Source organism: Thermobia domestica, chromosome 3 (genome assembly GCF_964235325.1).
Source record: "Thermobia domestica chromosome 3, izTheDome1.hap1.1, whole genome shotgun sequence".
Taxonomy (NCBI): domain Eukaryota; kingdom Metazoa; phylum Arthropoda; class Insecta; order Zygentoma; family Lepismatidae; genus Thermobia; species Thermobia domestica.
The window spans coordinates 328,446,265-328,469,759 of NC_137456.1; the positions used below are offsets into that span (position 1 = coordinate 328,446,265).

The 23,495-nt window shown below is 35.4% G+C and overlaps 1 protein-coding gene across 1 annotated transcript in view; it reads left to right on the top strand.

Moving 5' to 3' along the window:
- The window catches only part of gogo (thrombospondin-1 like protein golden goal), a 1,102,148-nt gene that overhangs the window by 1,035,764 nt on the left and 42,889 nt on the right, over positions 1-23,495 (top strand). Inside the window, exons 5-6 of the mRNA XM_081752697.1 lie at positions 6,011-6,135; positions 17,942-18,151. Of these exons, the coding sequence (XP_081608823.1) occupies positions 6,011-6,135; positions 17,942-18,151 (335 nt within the window). The remainder of the gene's footprint in view (positions 1-6,010; positions 6,136-17,941; positions 18,152-23,495) is intronic.

Consider the following 23,495-nt stretch of genomic DNA (forward strand, 5'->3'; position numbering starts at 1 on the left):
TTTTAGACAATTTTTAGGTCTTCAACTTCCGAGCCCTAGTTATGACAGATTTTGCAGCCCCGTGCAAATGTACGTGTTGCACATATGGTAAAGCCAGCTGTGCCGCTGAATTCATGTACACTTTCTGGCAAATGCGCATGCTTTCTCTGCATGTTTTCGAATATTCTGTTCCTGATAGGGATATTTTCTTGAATGAAAATTGAGTAGATTTCTCTTTGAAATTGTAAGTCGTGTCTTAATATACAGTTCGTGGTCGTGCTTTAAACTCAAATCAGAGAATTATTCCAGATTGAAGGGTCTATCCTACTTATAGTTTAATATGTAATTCAAGAACTTCCAAGTGGTGTTTCGTTAAAGTATAACTTAGATAGGGGCTTTGCCCTCCCCCTGGAGATTGCCAACCGCCATTTCCCAGAGCTAAGAAAAAATAAATTGCTATTGCCAATATTACAAAATAGTGGCCCAATGTAGCCCATTCGAGTGGCGGATTTAGCCAAGAGCCGGGGGCCTAGACCCCCAGTTTTTTGAATGACAAAAATAATTTAAGCTATTATTTATATATTTTTCAAAGTTTATAGTAAACTTACAATATACCTGTCATAGTCTGAGTTCCAGCTGACCTCTCAGTTTTCACCTTTTAGATTCGCCTCTGGCCCGCTCACAGTTTTATTTCCTGAACAAAATTTTCCGGGAAAAGGATACTTCCAAGATTTACAAACAATAAATAAACCTCGTAGTTTTGAGCATTTTCAACGCAAGCATTATTTTAACATTCTTCTCATGAAAATAAGGTACACTGGTAGCCAGATCTCATGTTTTGTCAACATTAAAAAGTAATCTCTGACAAAAGATTAAAAAAAAAAAAACTAAAAGAGGGAACCGTTCTTTTTCCCTCCATTTAAAAGTGTAGAGAACATTAAATTTCAATATATCTGACATCGGTTGAAAAATCAATTTCCGAACGCTTTAAGAGCCACTGGCGTTTTTCGTTCCGAGAGGCTTGATCATAATTTTGCAAGAACAGCCATCGAAATGAGTTTGAGTGGTATTCGCCACCAGAGGGGAGCGTTGCTGCCTCTGATACTAAATTCTCTTTTATTACGGCTTGCAGCGCCACGGTGGAAAGATAACGCTATGTAATATGCGGGGTCTTCGGAAGAGGGTACTTGTGTAAAGAAAATATGTTAATATAACCCATCTAGTTTAGTTTATGTATCTTGTGCTTCTGCAATATGAATTCTGTCAAACAATATTGAAGGTAACGGTGCACTATGGACGTTTAATCAGAAAACCGAGTAACAAGTCACGTTCAAGATTTTATGACAAATTCTCAATGCATGAAACGTAACAATGGATTACATGGATGTCAGGCACAATTCTAAATCAGTAAACAAACGATAGTAGGATAAGCTGTCTCTTCTTCTGTATGAATAATGATAATTAGTTGGAAATAGATATACGGTGTACATTTATTGCATCCAAAGATCCAATATATTCAATCAAATATTTTCTTGCAGGCCTTATATCTGGAGAACTACATACTATCACTTAGCTCAATATGATGTGCTTATTCCGTAGAAAATAGGAGCCGTTCAAAATTTTGTGTCCTCTGATGCAAAAACTAATTATTAGGAAATAGTTCAATCTTTTGATCCATATTTTGGATCATTGTAAAATTCTTGTTCAGTCAGTGCTTTAATCCTTCAATAGCGGTTAGAGGAAGTTCGGGTATTATGGAATACCATTTTTGTTTCGCTTGTAACTCAGTTAATAAGTGCACATTGAAACAAAAAGGAAAACAAGTATACGCCTTACATATTTGCCTTTACTTATGCGTATGTTGATAAAGGAGTTTCGTTACAGGGGTGGGCAAAATTTATAATTAGCAAAGAAACCACTTTGGAGGGTAATATGAAATAGTCGGGTAATATGGAATACAAATGCTATATAGAAAGGAAATGAGTTTTCTGTTGAACAAACAACGAATACAGTGACAATATATAAAAATTTTGAATACCAAGCCATAACTGAATGTGATTACTTGCAAAAGTCACAAATATAAACTCTGCTTCAGGATCGGCACAGTCATTGAGTTGTAAAGAAACCATCCTACGGGACCCTACTTCTGGACAGGGCCGACACCCTTGCTAACGACACCCATGATAGAGGTGATATTCGTATCGAAAGCTGTAGAAATTTAAAAAAAGTCGGTTTTACCATTCATTGTTGTAGAGTAAAAAGAGTGAGAAGCGGTTTTCTTTCAATCGGTTTAGCGTATCAAGAATATGTTTCGCCTCCATTCTAATTTCTGTACTAAAAGCGAAAGTGGTACAAATCTATTACAATTTCCGGTTTTAAAATTGATTAGCATAAAGATGGAATATATTTTAGAGGCGTTTAACTGATTTCACAAAAAACACTTTGCGCTATTTACTAGACATGGAGTGGGGCAGTGAATCATGGATCAAGTGTGTGAATTGGGTCAAAATTTGTGAGTAGATCGTGGGTCAACAGGTCGTGACCCACTCTGACTCACCGCCATTACTCACTCTGACCCAGCGATCCACTGTGCTCACTGTGTTGTAGATAACCATCTTCTGATCACTATGTAATCTATATTACAAAGTTCAACTATTCTGCACTGTTAGTTACATATTAGCCTTAAGTTCGTCAAAATAAGATTATTGATCTGCTTAAGACATAATTTACTCCGTGAATGTTCAATGATAACTCATAGAATAAAATAGATTTAAACTTACCGGTATGTATTTTCGAATACTTTTTCAACATTCACCCAAGGATGTTATAAAATAGAAGATCTGCCCTTACAACAAAATCTTGAAGCCATACATCACAGTTTCGCCACCCCTACTGTGCCCACTCCGCCCAATAGAATCGCAATGTTTTGAACCAACAATCATGGCGGAAACGAAAGTAGCCAATCAAACGATTGCAGAAACGAGAGTAGCCAATCAGACGTGCCGATGCTCGGTTGTTTTCTCGCTTCATCCATTTAATAGGATGGAGATACATATGGGCAGATCCTTTATTTATAACATCCTTGCATTTACCTTACATTTTCACAAAATTTCTTCTTTATAAAATGAGTTTACGTTCATTCATAATGGCGTCCTTATTTATTATATATTAACTGCGTAGAAAAATCTGTCTGAGCACAAAACTTAAGAACCTAAATGTACAGGTATGACCATAAAGAAAATGATATCTTCGGTACCAGACCATTGTCCGTAACAACATTTACATATTTATACAGATTATAGTTATAACTGGTGGATTTGTCTACGTTTTACTTTCAACGTCGCCATTTATCTTCATTTTTCATTTGTTTTTATTTACTTACCTGAGATGAGTATATCTAAGTGAAAAAAGAACGTCAGGCACTTTTGGATATTAATATTTGTAATTATAAGAAAAGCAATAGGACTTAATACTTGGCTTTCGAGAGACAATCGAAGTTTAGACTGTATTTCTCTTTTACGTACGCCTACATTACCTTGATTTGAGACTTTCAAATTTCATCCTATTTTTTACTGAAAAGTGTCTATAATTGAACAAGGAAATAATTATGTATGACAATTAAATTGAATTCATCGTAAAATTGTTCATGAGAAATACTTTACCATTTTATGTCGTAAAGGACAGGTTCAGCGGTATCGTAACAGAGATGCTTGAGCGATTAACCGTAGAAAATTCAACTCCAGTTAGTAATAATTTCACAACCTTGTTTTATTACAAGCAAAGGCGTCTCTGGCAAGTTAAAATTGAGGGGTGACGGGGACGACCAGAATGCTAGTAGACCCCAATTAAAGTTACGTCAAAATTATGAGTTAACTGGAATCTACTTTACTAATGGCATCCGCTCTTAGTATCTTTAGCTACACAATTCATCATAATTTTCACCCATCACTGGTAGACTACTTGCCGAAAAAAAAATTATATATAATATGGCTCTTAGGTAATTTCTTCACCTTGACATTCCTACTGATGAATTCCTGCTCAGTGTTCTTAAACGCATTTGGAATAGAGATGACCATTTCCGGAAAAAGAGTTTTCCGGTTTCCGAAAATCACATTTTCCGTTTTTCCGGAAAATTTTCTGTCTTCCGCTTTTCCGGAAAATTTTCCGTCTTCTATTTTTCCGGAAAATTTTCCGTCTTTCCTTTCTAATTTTCCAGTTTCCGGAAGAATTATATTCCGTTTTCCGTTTTCCCTGAAAATGTGGTCATCCCTAATCTGTAGGAAGTTTAACATTTTTAAGAGTTCTAATATATTTATATACCATGGCGTACTATCGTCTTTAACCACTTAATTAGGTTCTATAACAGGTATTTAAGCCGGGATTTTTTTTTTATTTTTCAAGTCAAGGAAGGACCAAAGAACACTGCAGATGCGTTTTGGAACCGGATGGTCAACTTGGCGTGACTTTTTTTTTCTTAGGGCAAATTTCAAAACTTTTTCACGCTTTTCGTTTCCAATATATCAGATTGAAACTTTGCATAAGGTTCAAAACTATTGGCTTTTTTCTCTGCTTCTATAAAATTACAAAAAAAAAAAAAAAAGTATTTGTAATTACGACAAATATTAGCAATTACATAATTTTGAGCAGTATTGCAAATTTTGCTATGTTCATTATATCCTAGAAGCAGTTTGAGGTATCAAATTATTATGAACGGCATTATGATCTTCATGTCTACTGAAAACGATCTACGTGTTGGAATATCTACACCATTTTTTGAAATAAAACATTTTGCGAAAAAGTCAAATTCCCAATCCCTTGTTAACTTTTTTCTATTTATTTAAAGTACGTCATATCACGATCATAGTAATTGGCATTAAAGTACAAGGTGTTTCAAAATGAATATCGGGATTTTAAGGTTTTGTAGCATTTATTACATTTAATGGACATTTATACATAAAACATCAAATGAAAGAGCAACTAAAGCAATTTTTGCTACAAGTACTCAATGTGAGCACCGTTCATCACACGGCTCACATCGAATCGATAGCCTATAAACTTTTCGCCGTGTTATGGCACAAAACACATTCAATCTAGGGGATTCATGTTGCAACTGCACCATTTCCTAAGGATTTGCTGACCCTCATATACGAACATTATGAGTGTTTACATAGGCACTTAGGTGAAATGTTGATTCATTACTGAAGACGACACGATCCACAAAATCTTCATCGTCACATAGCAACATTTCATTTGTAAAGTTGGCCAAGTCTGTAGAGTTTGTAACAACTGCAAGCGATAAGAACATAGTTGTAAGCCTCTCCTTAAAATTCTCCACGCAAAGAGTTCCATTGTAACTATAGATTCAGTCTTCGCAAAATGTAAAACATGAACATTTTTGTAGTCACCACTTTTGCTACTAGCGCTTTCTAACGGCAGACAGAGGAAACAGTGCATGTGTATGGCTGCGTACAAAACTGTTTGAGGTGCTCTTTAATTTATTGTATTAATTACAATTGTAAGTTAATTGTAACAAATACTATAAAAGTTTTAAAATCTTGAAATTCATTTTGAAACACCCTGTAGTTTAAATATGCATTGCCAAGTTTGTCTCCCTTATCTTATTATTTTTGTAGGGGCTACAAAATTTTGAACTTTATAACACTGTAGCGTTCTGCAGGGTCCTTAATTTATGACACTGAATGATATATTTGGTATTTTAAGTTTTCCTTTAATATGATGGTTTGAAGTATGTAAAACTGTCGTTCTTCTATTTTTTTATAACTAGTTCGTGTTGGTTGGCAACACTGCTCATCTGTGATATTGCAGAGTACATCAGATAGTGTATCTCTGTCAATATTTGCATAGTACAAAATTTCAGCTGTTTTATGTATTACTTATACTTTAAAAATTACAAAGGCGTTTAAAGAACGATCTGCCCTGTATATACGAAAAGTAAATGTGTTTGTGAAGCATTGCTCTCTACGTTTCACGAACTCTCTTTTAAAAATAATGTTATTTTGTATCATTTCAGAACCAGGAAACTGGGGGCCGTGGAGCGCATGGACGTCTTGCACTAAATCGTGCGGCGGAGGGAAGCGGAATCGTTACAGATCTTGTGATGCTCCTCCACCTAGTTATGGCGCCAAATTTTGTAAGGTTAGTAAATGTAACTAAACAAAATCTATAGAGTTATTCCTCTCGTCATTAAAACAAATATCACATACTATACCAAAGTAATGTAAACACCGAGTTATTTATAAGACAGTAACTTAATAAACTACCAACTCTTCAGTTTTTCTCACATTTACATTGCTCCACAAAACTTAAGCAACCCAAAGAAAGTAGCAGAAAATAAAACGATAAGATCACTGCACCAAGTATGATCAACTGAAAAACGGTACAGATGCGCAATGCAACACCGATGGAGGACAACAATACATTTATGATGTAGAGGGTGGCCAGAAAGTTCAGAATCACGGTACCTCAACATGTAAAACTAGACTTTGCGAGGGCATAGGCAGTCAATATGGCGTGTGACTACACGAACAGATACTTAGGCACGATATCTGGCTTCCATGCTGCAAATCAGAGTGTTTATCGAGTCTTGAGGCAGATGGTGCCACTCCACAAGGGGAGCTGTTCGCAGTTCAGGAAGTTCGTGGTGCAGGATTGCGCTGCGCTATTTACCGCCCAAAAGCATCCGATTGTATTCAAGTCCGGCGAGTATGTAAGCCATGCAATGCGCGTAATATCTTCGCTCGTCAGATATTCGGACAACAGATATGCATTTTGTGGGCTGGCAATGTCATCTATGAAGAGGAAGTCCGGACCAAATGCTCCGCGGAAACTGCGCACATGTGTAAGGAGAATTTTATCCCGATAACTTGTGCCGTCAAAGTGCTATGTTCCAGAATATGGAGGTCCGTTTTACCATCCAGCATGATCTCATACCACACCATGATGGAATTACCACAAGGACGGCCGTTCAGCAATGAAGTTTGGGTGATAGAGTGTTTCTGGCTCTCTCCACACTAATGTTCGAGCAGAGTCAGACGACGAACTGTATCAAGACTCGTCGGAGAACATAACGCGCGCCCACTGCTGTTCCCATGTTAGTGACATGTTCCTGATACTGTGTAACGCTTACGTTTGTGCTCCCGTTTCAATGGCACACATAGCACAGGCCTCCTGGCGTACGGTCCTGCTGTATTGAGCCGACGACTAACATTTACATGGTCTCATTGATAGTGAAAATTTTCATTGCTGTTTATATATTGTTTCTCTATACCAAGCATGTGCAGCAACCGGCCCTTGGGTCGGCGCGGCCCACTGAGTCCTTTAATCCGGCCCGCTTGACTTGCTATTGAAAACGAATTTCTTACGAAATCTTTTAAACTCCACTGAGAGATTTTGTTGGATACAGTAACTGATGTCCGCCTTGAAAATATCCTCTGCATTTTAACCTTCCATATAGAGTGTACGATCGAATATTGTCAGACTAGTTAAGTGTTCCACTGAAATGGTAAAGAAATAATTTTTCTCCTTTTCTTTAGTAAGTAAATACATATTTTGGTTACCGTTTTAACAGTTTTATGTTCCTGTGATATTAGTGTACGACCAACGATTTTATAAATTGAACATAACTATTCATTTCTTGTGAAAATGTATATACAAAAAGTATAGTACGATCGTAAAAAAAAAAAAAAAAAAAAAAAAAAAAAAAAAAAAAAAGAATCCACACGCGGTGAAGGCTTTTCCGCGCAAATATAATATTTCCAGAACAGCAGCTCATAGGCCTAGAAAACACAGCTTTATATATGTACAAATAATCAGAAGAGGAAGCTAGAAGGCACCACAAAGGAACCAGTACTTTCAGATCAGCTTTTCAGAACCGGTTCTGGAACCGATTTCAGACCTGGATTCGAAAACCCGGTTCCGGAACCGGATCCGTTCAGAGCCGCAAACTGGTTCCACCAGGAACCGGTTCCGGCCATCCCTAGTCTCAAGTAGTCACATTTTTTTCTTCAAAAGTGTGGAATTCCCGTCAACTCATGTGCTTGAGTGTTAAAACGCAGTTACAAACTTTTATGACTGTTTTCCTCACAATTTCGGTAATAGGACTTGCATCCCTTGTGCTCTGAACATATATGGATTGTACTATGTTTCATTCATTATTATTAATATTATTTCATACTTACGTATAGCTTCAGTGTTCGTAGTCTGAACGAAATTTCCCTAATCTAGGGAAATGTCATAGGTAAATGTAGGAAGAAGGGAATTTTTCGTTAAAACCTGAAAAATCCAGGGATATTCTCATGTTGGCTGATTCACTAATATAAATAGTTAAATTTTTGTTTGACCTTCAGAAATAAAGCAATAAAATGGCAATAGTCTCTGTATGTGTGTGTGTGCCTGTTCCGAAGTTTTTGTTGTTAAAATAGCGTGAAGGCAAAAATTATATGCTCGAGACAAAAAGCAAACAAATAAAATAAATGTGTTTGGCATTTCTTTTAATATTATACCGTAACTTTTGTCATAGAAATTGGACACTCAACAAACTAGGGAAAATTTCATAAGAAAAGGGAAAATTTTGTGTCACTCGAGGGAAATATTCTTAAGGAAGGCTACGAACACTGTATAGCTTATATCGGAATATCAGCTAAAAGAGACAGACACTAGTCCAAGCACATTTCATTATTTTTCATTATTATAACTACACCGTAAATTTTAACATACACTCAAAACTAAATGTCTGTGTCGTACTTAGAAACGTAGGTTACATGCATAAATCCTGTAGTTTTTCGATTTAACGTACAACCCTACGTAATATCCTGCAGCGATCTATAACTGAAAAAGTGTTCCGAATAAACGTACTTTCCATACTAAAGAAAGAAGTGTTGTAGGCGGTCAGGATCTCACATACAGATGGACGTATGTAACATATAGCTGGCGTATGTAACATACGTGAACTACGTAATATACGGGAGACAGTTAGATGTGAAATATCCTGCAGCGGCATAACGTAACATCTAAACAAAACACGACAGTTCGTATGTAACATATGAATAACGTATGCTCCATACAGATTTCCGTAATAAACATAAGGATTCCATATATTTGTACAACGGATTTTTCTCAGTGCATCATTTCAAATTACTACGATAAAATTCTACACTTCTTACGTTTGCGACAAAATATTTCTTAAATTTACAAAATAACATTTACATTCTATTAGGATCTAAGATGACTGTTAACAATGGTTTCTCTGCTGATGCAAATATTGCGGGTGGAAGTCTTTAAAATGGGTCCATAAAATGAGAAATGGATCAATTTAGAATAGAGAAAGTGCCTTATACCTACATATATGCTAAACATATGTTTCTAACGCTTCATTTATTTATTTGTTGTGGGTCAAGATTTTGGGTTTAAGTACGATAAAGTTATAAGATATCCACGATATATATAACTGAGGGAAACATGCATTAAACGATTCACGTATATATATATATCAGTGGCGTATTTATGATTTTATTTCGGGTGGGGCTTTGCTAACTTTCGGGGGGGGGCTTTGCCTGAAAATGTGAAAATTCTGCAAGATATTTCATATAGTTTACTATAGGAAGTAAGATTTCGGGGAGGCTTAAGCCCGGAAGCCCACTCTAAATACGCCACTGATATATATATATATATATATATATATATATATATATATATATATATATATATGGGTCGTTCAATGTATGTTTCCCTCAGTTGTAAAATATTTATTTTTTTAGATATAGTTGTAAACTATACATACATATGTAGGTTGTTCCTTACTCACCTCTCCACCTAATGCACACCGAGTTTCTGGCATTGTCTCACCGTTGCACCAATTTTTCCTAACTCTTTGCAAAAAAAAAATCAGAGCTCTGGTTACAGGCACGTAGCCAGGATTTCGTAAAGGGGGAGGGGGGTTTGTGACATGAAATACTGTGATTGTCACACCAGAGTCCCAATCATTATAAACTATTTTACTGGCAACATATATTGGTTTGTTAAGACAATAAAATGAGGATACGCTAGTAAGTATTTTAATAAACTATGAAGAAATCTCGAGTAAAACAATATAGAAAAGTATTGAAGAAAATTTTACGTTCCGTCCTCTGTTCATTCAAATATAACAATTTTCCTTTCATTATGACCTCAACTATTATAAGTAGTACATATCCACTATTATATAAAAAAAAGTACATATCCAATATTGTCTACTAAAATATTTTACAATATCTACATTCCTTTCTCTGTTGAATTAAATGTTAACAGAACTTTCTTTCCACATAACCTTTTGTTTTCATTATTCCGTCAACTACTGTCTGTTCGAAATGAGAGGTCAAAGGAGCAGTGGAAAACTGTTTCTGAAATAACATGTTTAATGCTCCAGAGAAGCGATGACGAAAAATTATGATACAAAATGTTCACACTATTATAGAATGGCACTATGCTTTCGAAAGCTTGAAATTTCCCTGCCTAGTAGCAGAAATTCTGAAAATTCCGTAACTTTTCTAGTAATTTCAAATCCCCTGACTTTTCCAGGATATCTCGCTCACCTCGCCACTATGTATTGCAAGTAATACAAATCTCCTCATAAGAAAGAGTAAGCAAAAGCTTGCTGTAACTTTATTTTTTATTTTTAACACTAATTCTTCTTTTTCTCGTTTCGTTTTGTTCATCCTTCCATATTTTTTTTTCATATCTGGTCTCGAAAGGGGGGAGACCGGACCCCCTGGACCCCCCTTGGCTACGTGCCTGATGACTATGTAGCACTATCCTTATATTTCGCTTCATTTCTTCATCTGTTTCGAAACGTTTACCTTGCAATGCAAGCTTGTAACACCGGATAAAGATAGAAGTAACTCGGCGCTAAATTGAGGCTGTGTGAAGAGTGAGGCAGCCGTTCCTATCTTAATTCTTAAATTTTGTGTCTTGTTTGCGTGCTGAGTGGAGGTGGGCGTTATCTTCAAGAAGAAACCAGGTCGCTTATGTCGAACTGCGTTTCCCTGAAGAAGAGTTCAGTTTCGACTTAAGCGACCTGGTCTTCTGTCAACACTGGTGATAAAGAGGTGTAGCAGAATGCGAGGATAGTGCTACATAGCCAGAGCCCTGATTTGTTTGAAAAGGGTTTGAAAAAATTGGTGCAACGGTGAGACAAATATGTGAATTTCAATGGAGATTACCTGGAGAGGTGAGAAAGAGTTCACCCACACATGTATGTATAGTTTAGAAATGTATTTTTTAAAACTACATTTTTTACAGCTTAGGGAAACATATATTGAAGGACCCACGTATGTAATTGCATTCACGTTTGAGAGTTCAATCCATTGCAGTCACTTCCAGATTTGTTCAGAATACACACTTGAATTTAAGTTGGAGAATATTATGATATTAATACATAATTAAAAGGAATACAAAATGACTAACAAAGGTATATGAATTTAAGTAGGAGAATATTATGATATTAATACATAATTAAAAGGAATACAGTAATGACTAACAAAGGTATGAAAAAATGAATGCTAAAGCCATTTGAGTTATGAAACATGTAAATGTTACTTTAATAAATTATAAACAGTATTGTCAGTACTTTAATTCTCCTGATACCGCAAGCCACTACATTGACAAAATAGTAAGTCCTTTGATACCGTAAGCCATTATATTGGCGTATGCAGAAGGCCCGATGTGACATGCGACTGGCCGGTTAGGAAACGGAGTTTCTGCTTCATTTGGGTGTGAAGAATCTCTCTTCACACATAGTAATAAAAATTTATACAAATAGTACTATTAGCATTAGTATTAGTATTAGTGTTATTACTATTAGTATTAGTAATAATACTAATACTAATAAAATATAGTAATAATACTATTTCGTCCTAACACCTACACCAAACAGATATCGCACTGGGAAGGTTGTAGCTACATTTCAAATAAAATTATTTACAAACCAAATTGAAAACGGGGATATTTTGGGGGTGGTTCTCCCAAAAACTTATCTTTTTTCTAGAATTTTCGGCTTTTGCCCCGTGGCTCCCCTTAATTTAAAAAAATACCATGAATGCCACAAAAATTCAAATAGAAACCCTAGATAACAAAATACATTCTACTTCATGTCTCTATGCACAATACAAGTGATGCTATACGCTTTTGTTTCATACACTATAGACTACCGTATTAAAAATCATTTAAATGGCCCGCGCAATCGCGAAGCATACTGGGTGTTGGCGGCGGTATCAGGAGGGTTAATAATAATAAACAGTGATTTGATGCCAATTTCTAATCACGCGTATTTTTTCAGGCAGTTTACAAAGCCTGGTTATGTCGCCACGCCTCTTTTTCCTTCTTTTTTTAAACAAAAATCCTGTGACATATATATGTATATATACACAGAGACGACGATTAGGGCGGCAAAAGAGGGCAATCGCCCCAACTTTTTTAAGTGACCCTGTAATGTAAATAGTTTCATTTGGAAATGTAAAATTTATGTATGTATTGCTAGTTCATGGAAAAAAAAAATGTATCATATAATATTTGCCGTTACGTGAATTTAGGTATCGGTTATTTGCCTTCCCGTGAAGTTAAGAAAGTTACAGGAATTGCGTTTTAATTGCAATTCAAAGGAATTGCATGTTTAAATGTCGTAGCATATGCTTGTAGTATTTACTGTCTTTCATTTTCAAAGAGTAATGACATACATTTAACGGCATGTGTTGGAATTAAAAATATAAGTTCTCCATTAATCCCCTGTTTCAATATAACTTGTACAAAACAAGCCTCATTATTCATTACTATGATTAATATTATACCTTCTGTTTTTTGTTTTGTAAATTTGTTGTTAACCACTTGTTATATTTTTTCTCAAAAGACGTTCCAAATTTTATACTTTTTTATTTGTTACTTTTGTTCTACATTGAAAGTAAAAGTGAGTGAAAGCAAATATTATTAAAATTACACAAAATTTAGGCTCAAAATAGGCACGTGAAAATTGCTGATTTTAAAACCACGAATATACTCGTTCAAGATATAAATAAACGTATTTTGTTGTTGGTGTTACTTTCTGAAGACTCATTGGTGTTAATAAAACTAAAACGACTGTCTGCATGTTGTATACAGTTCGTTCAATTTATTGAAATTTAGAGTGATGAAAATTTAGGATGAAACTTTCCAAAACAAAACATAATAATAATAATAATAATAATAATAATAATAATAATAATAAATAAATAAATAAAATCCTGAATATGTACGTTCTACAATAATTATTGCCAAATTATACTAGAATATTATGCAAAAGTCAAGGAAATATAATTTCTAATGCATCTCAATTTATTTTAAAATATTTTAGAATACAATATTACATGTTAGTAACAAAATGACAGAATTGTATTAGAAACAGTGATGCCAATTTAGCCTATTTTTGGCTACATCTAGAATATTTGGAGAGACATTTAGCCATACAAATTTACGAAGTGCTTATAGCCTTAAATACAGCTTATTTTTATTAAACTCTTTTGCCACTTTGGCCTTTTCCATTAGCCGTTAAATTATTTGTAAAAATACATTTCTACAAAAATAAAGTGTATTTTTTTAAAACCTATTTGCCATTATATATAATCGTATTAATTGATTTCTCCTGACTGACAGTGTTTCTTCTTCTTGTCTGCCCACCCACAGATTTACAAATACTTAAGAATATTTGTCGACTCAGAACGAATTTTAATGTAGCTGCCGTAACGGCCCCGCGTTTGCTACTTTTTAAATTATTTTCATTTTCGCATTTCATTCCAAGAATGGATGTTTTCTAATACAAATTTAGTATTAGATTGTTTACAGAGATTGTTTTTGTTTATAAAAGGAAACAAATAAAATATCTAATTAGCTTGAAAACTCTCAATGTAATCATGATGATTCATGTGGATGTACTTAGAAATAAAAAGTGTTTGTGAGGACTATAACCTGCCGAAAGAAGTGCTACTGAAAATTGGGACAATAGAAGTCTACACAAACACATCCAATCCACGATCCAACGATGGTGCATCCAATTCCAGCGCCTCGGCTAGCTGCGACGTCGTCGATGGTGACTTATTTCAATGTAACTGATAAGTTTGGCTGTTGACTTTCACAAATCAAATGAGTTGTTGGTGGATTTTATTATAATTTAAAGTCATGTATGCTGCTTATTTAGTCTTCAGCGAATAAAATTCAGCATTTCAAATTTCACTATAACTCACTTACAATCCTACATACAAAAGAAGAGATTTAAAATTTACAATGTGTGTTATACGTAAGCAGTCCAAAATCTAGCAATTTTTTGCGTTAAAAAAGCTTATTTCTGAAGGTCATCTAGCCTATTTTCTTAAGAAGTTGTTGGCAACACTGATTAGAAAGTCTTCCTATATTTTTAGGAAAAACAGTGTATAAATATTTATTTAGGTATAGAAGGCTCTAACATAAAATTACTTTCCATGTTCACTAGTAAGCATGACAAAATAAGTAAACATTTAATTCAATTTATATTGCAGAAATTTGTAATATTATGCAAAAATAAATACCATTATTTCGAAGAGAAAGAAGCATCAAAGTTAATTTCTGATACCCTGTACAAGTACTATTTTACTAAGGTCATTATGTGAATAATTAATTGCCTGAACTGCAAATTACTAGCTAAAACTGGTGAAATGAAAGTTGGTAACATCTAGGGGACACCTATGTACTTAGCCGAATGCAAGGAACGTACGAATTTGTTTTGTTTTAATTTACAGTCAGACTTCTTTGCGCTGCACGAATATTTTCCTGATCATAATTTATAGGCAAAATAAAAATCCGGAGATAATTCGTGATTTTAAGTTAAGCGGTTATAAGTAATAATCTGATGACACAATTTTGCAGACAGAATTTTAAGATGTTCATGAGCAAGGAATCAAATTTGTTCTTACATTTTCGTTGTTACAAAGCGCCAGTACCTACTTGCGTTGCTCTTGTCAATTTACTTAATAAAATATGAAATACGATTTACAATATTTTAACTGAAAAATATAGTACCCTCTTTGTTATACGACCTTTCATCAAACAAAGTGTTAGAAACAACCAGGAAAATAACATTGATATACAAATATTCAGATCATGTCTTATGTCCCCCCACTTTTAACGTTCAACGCCGCCACTGTACACATGCGTATGTATGTCATAGATGTCTAATATATTTTCATGCCTAAATCTGCACTCCTACAATTTCATTCCCTTTATTTTTTCTAAATAAAATATTATTGACGCGTAACTCGTTTGTTCATGAAAGATAAAACACTAATGAAATATTTCAGAAGAACAAAAAATAAAAGCAAAAACTAACAACAAACAGTTGACTGTCTTGTTTTTTTTTTATTAATATACGGTAATGAATTCAGTGTTTGGTTTTATTGAAAAGTATGGTTTTTGTTCTCTGTGTTAATAATATGATAAAAATTTCATTTCCGTCACGCTTGGCAATATACAATGAAAAAAGGGGGAGCATTGAACAAAGCGGTTGTCCAAGAGAACAGAATATTAGAAATGAGAACTGTTTTATATTTCACAACACAATGGGATCTTCATTTCCATTTCAGCACTTTTAATTAAATAAAAGTATTGACAAATACATGTTATAGAGAAATTAGGATTCGTTATTTGATGCTATACAATTCCATTTTTCTGAATCCATTCTAATAATAATAATTCAGATTCACTTTTAACTTCAATTAACAACATAAAAAAATAAACAACAAATGGTTTTAATGAGGTATATAGTGTTCTTTTCTATGTATATTGAACTTAGAGTACAAATATATACAAATAAAAATAAATTTAACAAGATGTCAGCGCGGAAAATATATTGTATCACCTTTCACAGTACACTCTAAATATTCAATTTGTATTTAGGATATGATACTGGTTATTCAGAGCGCAAGGGAACCTAAATTAGTTACCAAATAAAAAGATTGAGAAAAAGAGAGATAAAGATCGTACGTTGCGCTTAAATATCAGTGTAAGTCAATAAGTATCTGCAATCAATTTTTATTATTTATGTATTACCACAAAGGTATAACGTATTTATTCATATAGTTTTTCAACACAGTCACCCTGTTTTTCAATGCACATGATCCACCGTTGCACAAGCTTTCCGATACGCTCTGCAAAAAAGGTTTTTGGTTGCGCAGCAAACTACGAATGCATCTCTTCCTTCACCTGTTGATCGGAGCTGAATCGACGGCCTCTGAGAGCACCTTTAGTGGACCAAACAGATTGCAGGACTGGTGGGACTGTATGCAGGATACTTCAACACCTCAAAATGCAGCGTTTGAAGAATTTGAGTTGTTTGGGTGGCGGTATGTGCACGCGCATTGTCATGCTATAGGAAAAAGCTTTTCGACGATTGACCTCTGAGTTTATTACGAACTGCAGGCTTCAACTTGCTTACCAACATATTAATGTTCCAGGATTAGCCTTGTGAGTCTTAAAACAGTGTATCACTTTTCCTGTTGAAAGTTGACTCTTGAATTTCTTGTTGACAGGAGATCCAAGGTGCTTCCATTCTATGCCTGGCGTTTGCTTTCCGATTCAAAGTGATGAATCCATGTTTTATCTCCAGTGATAATTCGTCTGAGAAAGGCTTCCCTTTCGATAGCCTGACAGATTCTCGCAAGGTTTCGCTTGTGCTCTTCATCGATTTTTTTTTTCGGAACCTATCTCACACAGACTTTGTAAAAGCTGAACCTGTTATGCATGATGTCATATGCACAACAATGACTAATCTGCATATGGGTTGCCACTTCATCAACATTCACTCGTCTGTTATTCGGTTGTTGCTGTAGCTGGATGGTCTGCTCTTTCCTTATCCTTCACGTTCGTTCGAGCACTTTTAAACTGTTCAATCCACTGGTAAATACTTCACTGTGGCAATACATTGTCTCCGCATTGTGCGAAAAGTCCTCTATGAATTTCCACCTTCGAGTGCACCTTCAGACCACAAGAAACGGACGGCAGAACGCTGTTCTTCTTTAGTGCACACAGACTAGCGTGGCCATATTTACTTTGGAACAGCGCAAAGCGGACTGATGTGATAACACTGCAACCTACCACAGTCAAAGCCGACAATAACATCTAGCGTCTCGTGAGCTCACAATGCAGTACAGCCAACTTGAAAAGAAATAGAAAAATATTACACTTAGCGCACATGGAAACGTTAACGGCGGTGTTTAAATTATAAGGTCTATTTACATATCTGGACATGAATCTTTCGAGGTCTGAAAGCAGCTAACAGATCCTAAATATCAAATATGTCCGAAATGACCAAACATAGATTTGATTCCCTTGTGCACTTTACGCGCTATATATTAGTGTAAAGAGTAAGGTTCTAAAGGGTAAGATTTTATTGTTTCCTATGAGAGAAAAAACGCATGTGACATACAGAAAACGCATGTTACATGCGTGAATCCTGTAATTTCCTGACTTAACGGCGATCCGTATGTTATAATCATGCTGCGAATTTATAGGTGTAACGTATGTATAATACCTCTTTTTCCGAATAACTTCAATGACGTTATTCATGTGACGTCATCTACAGTAACATATAGTCATGACCGTATATACGGATTAATAAGAAGATACATACTGTCTTTTAGTACGTAGCATAACCACAAGAAGTATTTAACATACGCCATGTAGGCCTATGTATGTTTGCTACATTCATCCATCAGATAGCATCACTACTTTACTTTAAATACTACACGTATACGTTATACGGATTCTCCGTATGTCGCATACAACTTTTCTGTGTGCAGTGTAGAGACTATTGTATGTATGCAGCAAAAAAATGCGATGTTCAAGTACTATGCAACGAGAAAGTGCTTAATATCATGTTTTAACAATGCCGTACTTTACATTTCTTTTGTAGGGTTCACCGTTGGACTCAGAAAACTGTGCTCATGAGCCTTGTCCAGGGTCTGGAACAACAGTGTTTCCAGCAAATAGAGAAGATATCCAGAATGAAGTAGGAGCTTATTGTAGGTGTGGTTGTGTTATGCATCTGGAGAATACAATGACTGCCCGGCCATTGGCAACCACTACACAGGATTGCAGAGGACGCGCACTTTGGATGATACAGGTTAGCACATGTTTTGTTTAAAACGTATATATTTAAAAAAAAAAAAGTTCGAAATATTCGAATTGAAGCAAAATTAGTTACGCAGTGGTCCATTTTAAAATATTTAAGGCAGAAATACAATATCTCGTACTGTTTTGTGCATTCGAGTAGTGAATAATCTCTATGTTTCAGTTTAGAACGTGATGTTTAATCGTAGGAAACCACAATGTTTCAGTAGAAAAAACAATGTCTTAGTTGAAGAAAACCACATTGTCTCAATTAAAGACTGCAGAGTATAAAAACCACCAGTGTCAGTTGTAGAACACAGTGTTTCAGTTATAGAAAGCATTGGTGTCTCAGTTGTAGAATGCAGTGTTTCAGTTATGGAAAGCATTGGTGTCTCAGTTGTAGAATGAAGTGTTTCAGTTTTACAATACCACAATGCCTCAGTTCTTGAAAGTATACTGTATTATTGTAGTGCACAGTGTTTCAATTATGGCAAATCATAATATCTCAGCTGTACAAAGTAACAAGGTATTCACTACAGAAAACAGTGTTTCAATTATAGAAAACCACAACGTCTCGGTTTTAGAACAATGTCTCAATTGTAGAAGCTTAAAGTGTTGTGTGTCTCAGTGGAGTGTCTCAGTTTTAGAAAATTACAATATTACAGCTATAGCACACAGTGTCGCAGTTATAAAATACTACAGTGTCTCGATTTTAGAACGGGATATGTCTGTTGTAGAAGACCACAATGTCGTAGCTGCGGAACGCAGTGTTTCAGTTTTAGAAAACCACAACGTTGTAGCTAAAGTATACAGTGTTATATAGAAAACGACAGTGTCTTACTTTTAGAACGCAGTATTTTAGTTGCAGAAGCGTGAGAATCTCTACTGTAGAACCTGTTGTCTCAGTTTGAAAAACCAGAATGTCCCAGACGTGGAAAACAACTGTGTCTCAGTAAAAGAACGCAGTTGTTCAGTTGTATAAAAAATACTGCGCCTTATGCAGAGTCGTTTTGACGCGTAATTAATGTCATACTAAAGAGTTCGACTAACATACAAGAGTGAATCAAAAAGTAAAGTGAATTGTTGATTTACAGAAAAGCGTACAGAGATACGTCGATGAAGCTTTACTATGTTTGAAGTATGGTATCACACTATTATTCGAAGAAGGAACCGTAGTTGTCTAAACATTTATTCCAACGTGGCACCAAATCATCCATGCCCTGTTCAAAGATATGTGGTTCCAGATTTCCTAGCCAGGTACGTGTAGCCTGTTGTGCCTCTGTCAGTGTCTGGAAACGCTGCCCACGGAGATGTTGCTTCAGGGGGCCGAACAAATGGTAATCCGACGGAGCTAAATCAGGGCTATACGGCGGGTGATCGAGAATTTCCCACTTGAACCCGCGGAGGTGTGTACGGGTCCGTTCGGCTGTATGTGGACGTGCGTTATCATGCAGTAACAACACGCCGTCTTGGAGTGCCCCCCGCCGTTTCTGCAGTATGGCTGCTTTCAGCCTGTCCAGGGTTTGGCAGTAGGTTTCTGCATTAATGGTCGTACCCTTTTCCAGAAATTCAACATGAATAACACCTTGTATTTTTATAGTCAAGCCTTTAGTATAACGTTAATCATTTGTCAAAACGACTCTGGATAAGGCGGACTGTGTCTTATGTGTAGAACGTACATCATCTTAGTTTACTTCTAATGTCATGGGTTGTTAATTCAATCCCATTGCAAATCCTCCATGATTGTTCTTGTGTTTCTTCCATACTTCCTGCCTTGTACTTCCATGGATGCTTTACGTATGAGGGAAAAAGAAATCATGACAAAGGAGAGTGGATTTGAAGAGGAATTCGAAAAGGATATGATGAGGGCACAGTGCCTCATTGGTAGAGCGCTTCCTTTTGTTGTGTAGAGTCCCGGCCACGTAAGCTTGTGGTGGACAACATCGTTGTCCATGGGTTTTCTCGAGGTACTCCCGTTTCCTCCCACTTTTTCATTCCACCAATTCTTTCATTATCATTTACTTGCCATAACCAACGTCTTGTTTAGCCTACATTGGATGTTACACTGAAAGATTTAATTTCATTTTCGATAAGGATCTTACGTTTCATCAACATTTTCTACATCTAGTTAGAAATAATGTCAAAGAAACGTCCACCTAATGAAAACGATATTTCGGCAAGAAGTAGACTAGTGTGTCAGGGGCGTCATTTAGGGGGGGGGCAGGGAGGGGCATTTGCCCTCCTTGAGTTTGAGATTTATATAGATTTTATTAATAGAATAGTAGTATGTCAGTGAAAAACGCGAAATTTTACTTATATCAAGGGGTCTTGCCCCCACCAAACCAAATCTGAAATGACGCTACTGTAGTGTGTGTATACAGTGCACAGATTAGATAGATATTGCAGCGGAATCGGTATTTTATATTGTGTTAAATTAAGTGAAATTCCTTTCTCATTTTGAATTTACAGCAAACATTCAAATTACGAGGAGTCAATATTAAAACCAAAAGTAGTAAATCTATCATTTCCAGTGTTGCCAGCCTGTTATTATGGATTGAAACAAGTGCGATACCTTTTATGTTGTGTAACTCAGAAGAGGCTCTATAATGTGCCAACTAAGTCACGTGCCTTCGCAATTAATACAAAAAAAAATAATTAATAAAAGTACTTAGCGATATTTATTCTTCTATAATAGGGAAGAGCGACCGAACTACCTTTAGTTATTGTAGTACGGAATTTGCAACACTGATTCAAGATTGGTGTTTTCAGCATAGTGACTTTAGCTTGGATCTTTCTCGCGTTAATCTGCCTCAGAGACAATGGCTCTTTAAACGCCTACATTTACGCACAAGCTTAATCACACTTTTCACGCTTTTAACATGAAGGAAAGAACGCTTTTCGTCTAGAAATAACTCTTTGCGGCCAGCGTGCGGAAACAAGGAGGTGGGTGAGAGAAGAGTGGACAAGGAAAGGGTAAACGGTAGGGTTTTGCCTTTCAGCTTTGCGCTGGTTTTGTGTAAACCACAGTCCACACATTGAAGATGGACGTAGGAAGAAAGAAGAAAGATTTCGTAGTTGTGGTAGAAAGAATGACTTATATCGTTCAAAGGAAACACAGCTTTCTTGTAGGTTTTCGATGAAGGATTGTGTTTTCTTTAAAACGGTCGTATATTGCAAAACTCCTTGAAAGGTAGAACTAGATTAATAAAATAAAGGTTTGGAATTGACTCCCAGCACCGGTTTATTTTATAATAAGAGTATTTACAAAAAAATATTACAAAAGGTGCTCTTCCTTTAATTTATTAGGTAAAAATTAGGTAGTCCTTCAAAGTAAGGTCGCGGACAGGATTTTTACAGAACCCCGAAGCAGGCTAAACAGAGTGGAGTAGGAAACCCCAATGCTCCGAAGCAAGCAATGAGGGGGTTAGAAGTCACAGAACTCCGAAGCAAGCTAAGAAAATGTAGTAGGAATCCCAACAGAGCCCCGAAGCAGGCTAAGCCAGGAGAAAGGAAAAGCCAAGAAGTTCGAAGTAGATTAGAGGCTTAGGGAATAGGTTACTCTGAATGTTCCAAGGCAAGCAGTAGGACGTTGTTTGTATACATAAGCACGCGGTACATTATAATATGAATTATTATGAACAAAAATAAAAAAAATTTCGTAGTTAAGGATTTAAGAATTTAATAATACTTGCGATATATGCTAACTTTTTGGTAAGCTACTAAATAAATACGAGCTAGTACGATAAAAGAAGCTAGTTAATTTTTCATTATTATTTATTTTTGTATCCTCTTCAAATTAAACTCTTAATTATTTTATGTTAATGGCTTGGTCATCGACTGATTTTAACAGAATCGATTGAGAAGCAGGAACGGTGGCTTAGTAGCAGTGTTGCCACACTTGGTACAATTGTACCAAATTCAGCCCTTTTTGTCATTCATCGGCCCGTTGGTACCACACTGGCATTTTCAGCCCCTTTTGTGAAAAGGTTGGTACATTTCTACCCAATTCAGCAACATTTAACAAATACTTGTCACATTTTCAAAAGTGTCAGTAAGACTTTTCCTACATCTCAAGTTATTCTTACTGTGTGTTGGATTCTTAAAAAATGCTGCCTTTAAAAAAAGTACGTTCTATTATTCTCCTTCAGTATTGAAATAAGCGAAAATAAGGGGAGATGATTTATATTTTAATATTTTATTATGACGTATTGTTTACACACGAACTCGGAGATGATTGATTTGCTCCTCGTTATATATATATATATATATATATATATATATATATATATATATATATATATATATATATATATATATATATATATATATATATATATAATATAACGAGGAGCAAATCAATCATCTCCGAGTTCGTTATATATATATCATCATATATTATATATATATCATAATGGCTATAATACCGTTTTGGTTTATTGGTCACTTTCAAATAGAGTTGCATTTGGTTTCCTTACAATACATACCGTAGACGATAACTGTTTTCCTTTTTAATTTGCGGCCTCTGTTATATTCCCTACATGCGAGAAAAGTTTCATCTACTTCCACGGTTGTTTTGTTTCCTCCTATTTGGCTGTTTCCAAACAGTAATTTTTGAAAATATATATATATAGGGTGGACAATTTATCTGGAACATCATTGATAACAGAAAAACTAAAAGAGGGAGAAAAGCGAAACTTTGCACGAATCAACTTTAAGGAGGGCAACATCGTTTTACGTATTGAACACTGCCACCTAGTGGACAGTGTTGCCATCCCAGTATAAAGTCTTATTTTTTTTCAAATCCTACGTTAGATTATTACATATTTCAAATCAACATGTTAAACGAAAACTTAAAGTACCACATTTATTATGCAGTGTTGCAAACTTAGGATGTTATAGTATCACAAACATCCAAAATTTAGAAGCCTCTATCATACATACAGTTCAACGGATATGGACAAGACAATGGACATCGGAAGTACCTTAGCGTTGGATACTATGGTCATGATATGACTTGTTTTGAATGAGCAACAATGAAGTTACTTGAAAATTTTAATTTTTTTTGAAAGGCTTTATTTCGAAAACTTGCTTAGGTAAGTATCATATCTAATTACTTATGTGGTTTGCAATTGGAAAACGAATCATTTTACCGTTTACAAAACTTCGATATCTCAAACTATTCCGAAGATATGATAAGCATTGATAAAGTTCGCAACACTGGTGAAGATGGTATATTTCTGGACAATATGTAAACTGATTGTTGTATTCCTTCTCTTTTATAGCATTGCAGGAATAACTTTTAGTAGGTGCAATTATAACAAGTCCTTACATGATTTAAGCAGTGTTGCAAATTTCAG